A 5,856-nucleotide genomic window follows, 5' to 3' on the forward strand; every position below is an offset into this window, starting at 1 on the left:
ACCGCACTCTCCCGAGTGAGCCACGGGCTGGCCTTAAAACTAAATATTTTAAAATTTCTATATAAAAATGAAGGCAGAGGCCTGGACAGGGGCAGGCCCAAGGATGTCTCTGCCTGAGAACTAAGTGGTGAGACAAATCCACTTAATAGTGACCAGAGAACCAAGAAGAGTTTTTAAAAAATCATAAACCATCCCTCAGAAAAGTCTGAGCAAAAGAGAGGGAAAAAAAATCATAAACCAGGCTAGAGCAGATTTACCTTTCTAGGGGCAAGATGAAGAAGGAAGGGGGTGGATGGAGCCTGGTAAACTGCTTATCCCTTCTGCCACATGGTCTGGATTCAATCTGAGAATGTGTCTGGTTTCACCTACTCAGGGATAGGCCTTGGCAGGGAATATACAGATCAAATAGGGCCTCATCATTCCTCTCAAAGAGCTCACATGCAAAGAGGGGGGACCAACCAGGTGCAGACCAGATGCACCATTACTTAGCTCATCCCATGGTAAATGCTTAGCCAGCAGCATCAATGAACACTGTGGAAGCAGTGGTTGAGTCCTTCCTCAGGCCCCCCAGCATTGTTAGTTAAAATCTGAGCTGACCTTTAAAGAATGTGTATATGACCAGGAGCAGGGCTGAGCAGGTGGCGGGACCATGGTTCAATCGGGGCCTATAGAGTCAGGCTAAGTGCATACTTCAAACATTTGTCGGGCTGCCTCAAGCACTTTGCTATGGTCATCCTGTCCAGTTTGGCCAGATAGGCCTCAGAGTAGATGTATCTTTTGATCTTGTGCCTAATAAACTCCTACAATGAGAGAAAGGGTAATAATAACATCCTCCTTCCACATGACTATCTGTCCACAAACTGTAGGTTGATGCTCCTCTCAGGTACCAGGACAGTCCGGGTCATGGGTCTGATTGGGGCAGCACCTGGCTCAGGCTGCACCTCAAAATGGGTCAAGATCTGGAAAGGGAGGAAGAAGGCTATCACTGTGGGAGGGGTCTACAATGGTGAGATTGACTGGTGAAGGGTATTATTAGTGTTAGAATGGTCAGTGTTGGGGTGGCCAGTAGGGAGCTTCTTGGTTAATGAGGGTAAGGGATTACGGTAGGGAAAAAGATAGTCTGAATATCCTCACTTACACTATAGGCCTATAATGGGATTGTCATATTTCAGAGAATTAGGTATACCAGGTCTCATATGTTTTCCTATGCTTGTCAGAAAACAAGAGCTCCCAGCATTAGAGGGTTAGGGCTCTCCAGTCTGGGGTAGGTATAAGGTCCAGATAACTCACCTGGGCCAAAGCCATTTGCAGTTCAAGCTCTGCCAGGCGTCTCCCCATGCAGCTGCGCTTGCCAAAGCCAAAGGGAAGAGATGCAAATGGGTGGGGTGCTGGACCCTCCCCCAGCCAGCGAGCTGGACGAAAAGAATTTGGCTCTGGGAACTGGGCAGGGTCCCTTGATGTGGCATAGTGACACAGAGTGACCAGCGTCTGGTGGGGGAGGAACACAAACTTGTTAGTTTGGGCCTGGGGTGGTGGTGGGGACATGCAGAAGAGGATATATGGACTGGGACAAAGGCAGGCCCTGATTGGCGACAGGAAAGTTAGCAGGGCTACATTTGGAACTTTTCCATTGCCGCATCACATCCTAGAGAGAGGCATTTGGGCCAGGGCAAGGGTTTGAGTACAAGGCTGGGGCTCAAGAGAGTGAGGAATGGCTCAGCAAAAAGGGCCCATAGGCTCTACTCACATTTTGGGGGATAATATAGTCACCCACATGAATGTCTTTGTCTGGGACACGGGAATTTCCAGGTACCACAGGGTACAGTCTAGGTTGCAAAGCACAAGATGGAGACAGCAAGGTGAGGCTGGGGGCTGTAGCCTCTTTCTCATCATCTGGAACTTCCAAACACATTTTTGGCTGGGAGTAGAGTACTGTTCTTTGCTGTTCTCTCTCCCTGCTTCCATCCACTTCCCCAGGATTTTCTCTAGTTCCTCCTCTCCTCCCCCCCTCACCTTAGCACTTCCTTGACCACAGCCTTCAGCAGGGGCAGCTGGGACAGAGCAGAGGCTGGGGGGTGTACACAGGAACCAGGGCCCAGGGCAGCTGTGATCTCGGAGTAGAGTGCCGTCTGGACTTCAGGATGCCGGGAGAGCTCATACAGAGTCCAGGAGAGCGTGTTGGACACCTGAGGGGCAAGTGAAAGCAACAGAGGTGTTGGGTGTGGGGACCCAGTATAGGGCCAGAATATGGGGCAGTCTGGGTCCAAGGAGGTGAACCCGGCTGGTCTGCATGGCCAGAGTGGATCCTCTGTAGCAGGAAAGTGGCCCCCCCCCAGACTAGGGAGGCTAAGCTCTGGAGGTGGGGCTCACCACATAGAGGGAGAATCTCACCGTGTCCACTCCAGCCAGTAGCAGCTCTGTCACATTCCCCAGGATGGACTGGGCAGTCAGCTGTTCCCGGAACAGGAAGTAGGTCAGGTGCACCCCAGATTCCATCTCCTTCTCAGGCTTTCCCCGGTTCCTCATGGCTACCTCGGCCTCTCGCCGCTCCACGTGCTGCTGGGCTGGATGGGGAGAAGTCACGTGAATGCCTCACTACCCCTAGACAGCTTTAGGCTCCACCATTCCCACCGTTTCTGAGCCTTACCAAATGCAAACATCTGGTCCCAGTCTCGGCAGAGGCGGACCCAGGGCCCGGGCACAAGGCGGTGTAGCCAGTTGGGCATCGCCATGGTCAACAGCGTGGACACAAACACCGAGCCCACGGCTCGGATGAAGGTCTCTGTGTCGGGTGGCACTTCGGCCTCCAAGCATCCCAGGCGCGAACCCAGCAGCACGGCGGCTATGCCTGACCAGGAGGGGGCGCTGTCAGGGCACCCGGGCACCCTGGGTAGGTGCTTCTTATGCCTTCCCCTAACTCTTGTCTTGGGACTCACTTTCTTTCTTTTTTTTTTTTTTTAAAAAGATGACCGGTAAGGGGATCTTAACCCTTGACTTGGTGTTGTCAGCACCACGCTCACCCATTGAGCTAACTGGCCATCCCTGTATGGGATCCGAACCCGTGGCCTTGGTGTTATCAGCACCGCACTCTCCCGAGTGAGCCACAGGCCAGCCCTTGGGACTCACTTTCTAATCCAAACTTGTAAAACTCTCCCGCCACGTCCCGAACCAGCGCGGGTGGCCCAGTGCCACGTCCCCGCTGGCGCCTCAGTCGCCGCACAAGGTCCCGGACCACGTTGTCCAGGGTCGCAGCATAGCCGGCGGCCGCTTGAGGCCGGAGGAGGAGCGGGGCCAGGAGACTGCGGAGCCTCTGCCATTCCTCACCTTCCCTGAGGGGGTGCGGGGAGAGGACGCATCAGGGAGGTGGGGAGTGTGTGTGGAGACAGCGGGGCTGGCTGCTGGGGAGAAAGAGCGCGTTCGGCTGGGGTCGCTAGGAGAGGGACTGCCACTGTTTGCTCGGGGTCTAGAAACCTGCCCCCGCCTGCGCCTTTCATCCCCCCTTCCTTGTACTTATTTCCTGCCCTGGAGGCGCCTGGGTTCCCGAGTAACCTGAGTCACAGAATCTCATATTCCATCCAGATCCTGGTACCTTAGTCCATTCCGCCAGTTCCCTCGGTTCCCAGGATTCTGGCCTCAGAGGATAAGGAGGTGGGTGGGGGGGCGAGGGCAGGGCTCAACTCGAGTTTGGGTTAAACTGACTGGGGTGGGAGCCCTGAGACGCCAGAAGGTTGGAGGAAACGTCCGACCTCCACGACCTCAGCCAGATTGTTTCGGGACCAACCGAAGTGGAGGGTCGTTGGGGGTCGTCCGGTTTAGGGCCGGGAGGACTCACGCGGTGAGCAGTCCACAAGCCCGCTGGCGGCGGCGACGGTGCTCAGCCCAGGGCGAGAAGCTGCAGCGCTCGGGCCGGGGCCCCTCCTGCCGCAGCAGCTGCTCGACGAGTGTAGGGGCGGCCACGTACACTGTGCGCACCCTCCCGAAGCTGGCCAACCACACAGGGCCGAAGCTCGCGGCGCCCTGCACCTGGGAGAACGGGCGCAGTGGACACTTGGGGACCTGGCCAGGGACTCTAAGCTTGGCTTGTGCCAACGCTTTTGGCGTTGGAATAGGAAAGCTTCTGCTCTTTTTTGAGTGCCCAGCTAGTATATGGCCCTGATGCTAACTCATCTTGTTCGCATTTCCCATCCCTAGGAAGTTTAAGAGTGATGGGCAAAAAGGAGGAATTTTGCGCAAAGCAGACATTCAGGATCTCTTTGGTCATCTTGTAACAGCCTGAACCAAAGTGACTCTATTTTCTTAAACCTTTGAATTTAAAAACTCGTTCTCTCCTGTAACCCAGACCACCTAGCCTGCAGCTAATTGCCAGAACACAGTAACTCTTGCTCTCACATGGTATGCAAATAATTAGAAAAAAAATTATCAGCCCAGATGGCCATTCTTTACTAGCTTACTAACCTGATCTTATTTGAGAATAACAGGAACTGAACCCACGGAGAACAAAGTATGACCCTGCTCAACTCCCACCTGGGAGGTTCCTTGATGATCGTCTGAACACTGAAGCATGTCTGCACGTCCCAGCTTGGTTACCATGAATCAGCTTTCTACCACAGACCCCTATGAAACCCTTTGGCAAATCTGGGAGAGGCAGAGATGGTCTTTGAGATTTAAGTCCACCATTTGCTCAGGCTGCGAGCTTCCTGACTAAAGGCTATCTTACACTAACTCGTCTTACAATTATTGGCTATTGAGCAGTGAACAAATGGTCCTTTGGGGTCTCAGTAACCACCTGGGTGGAGCCAAGTCGCAGACGTCTCCAGTGGTTCCATATCTAGACTATCCTTCTCAGCGGCAGCCCCAGTGAATGAAAAAGAGCTTGTGTAGCTTTAAGCCGAAAGCCGGCTGAAGCTACCATGCGCTTCTGCCTCCAAGCACTCCTCCTGGACCTCCACGGTCTGCAGACATCTGCACAGCAAGAAAGTGCTGAGTGCTCTCCTTGGCTGGGTGTCCAGTCACCACCCCCAGTCCTAACTTGCCTTTTTCATAATTCATTGGCATCTATTCTCACTGGACCTCCCGTCTATGTTCTGTACTAATCTTTCCTTTCTGGCATTATCGAAGTGTTTCCCCTGCTCTCAGTCCTGGGAACCACATCCCCTCCTACCTGCAGCTCATGTAGCCTCGACAGTCCCCCCTTGCAGAAAAGTTCGGCCAGGAATCTGGGCGTGGAGGGGCCTGGGATGTCTGTTAAACTCCGGGGTGTTGAGTTGGAGCCTTGGGAGCCCAGTGAGGTTCCCAGTTCAGGAGCCCAGCGTACATGATGGAAAACTCTGGAAATGAGCTTGAGGGTCTGGGTCATGGCCTGGTTCAGAGAGCCCGCTAAAGAGAGCGCTTCTCTGGAGCACCTTGCCTGCATGTCTGAACCCCTATTTAACCCTTGAGGCGGTGGCGACGCCCCTTCACCAAGCTCCTCAGCCAATCCCTTCTGAGTGGTCTGTGCTGGAGATTAGCACCCAGAAACAGTAGGCGGAGCTAGGGCTGACATCTGGGTTCCCCTAGGTCTCATGTTGCAATGACCCACATGGGAGGGGAGGCTTGTCTCAGTTTCCCCTCCTGGGTTAGTGCCCTAGTCCAGCAGCCTAAAGATCTCTTCCTGGGAAAGGTTATTTAGTATGGACTAGGTGACCAAGTCATTTCCTGGTATTCCCACCATTTCCCCAGGGAACCAAGCTCCTTCAGGCCATCCTCAGGAATTCCCCATCTTCCAGATCCTCTGGGAAGGGAAGCATGGAGAGAAACAGGGAAGAGGTGCAGCTGTAACTGTCCCCACATTCTTGGCTCACTGGGCTGCATTTTCTC

At 53.9% G+C, this 5,856-nt stretch overlaps 1 protein-coding gene across 1 annotated transcript; it reads right to left on the minus strand.

Moving 5' to 3' along the window:
• Positions 1-41: 41 nt before the first annotated feature.
• On the minus strand, positions 42-5,356 carry LOC103588480 (25-hydroxyvitamin D-1 alpha hydroxylase, mitochondrial). The gene is made up of 9 exons (XM_008570152.1): positions 5,162-5,356; positions 3,833-4,023; positions 3,127-3,329; positions 2,648-2,848; positions 2,392-2,564; positions 2,014-2,186; positions 1,748-1,826; positions 1,291-1,488; positions 42-959 (listed from the first exon to the last, which is right to left on the minus strand). The coding sequence occupies exons 1-9, from the start codon at positions 5,354-5,356 to the stop codon at positions 846-848; spliced, it is 1,527 nt and encodes a 508-aa protein (XP_008568374.1). The 3' UTR covers positions 42-845.
• Positions 5,357-5,856: the final 500 nt, after the last annotated feature.

The sequence above is a fragment of the Galeopterus variegatus genome, unplaced genomic scaffold (assembly GCF_000696425.1).
Source record: "Galeopterus variegatus unplaced genomic scaffold, G_variegatus-3.0.2 Scaffold576, whole genome shotgun sequence".
NCBI lineage: Eukaryota > Metazoa > Chordata > Mammalia > Dermoptera > Cynocephalidae > Galeopterus > Galeopterus variegatus.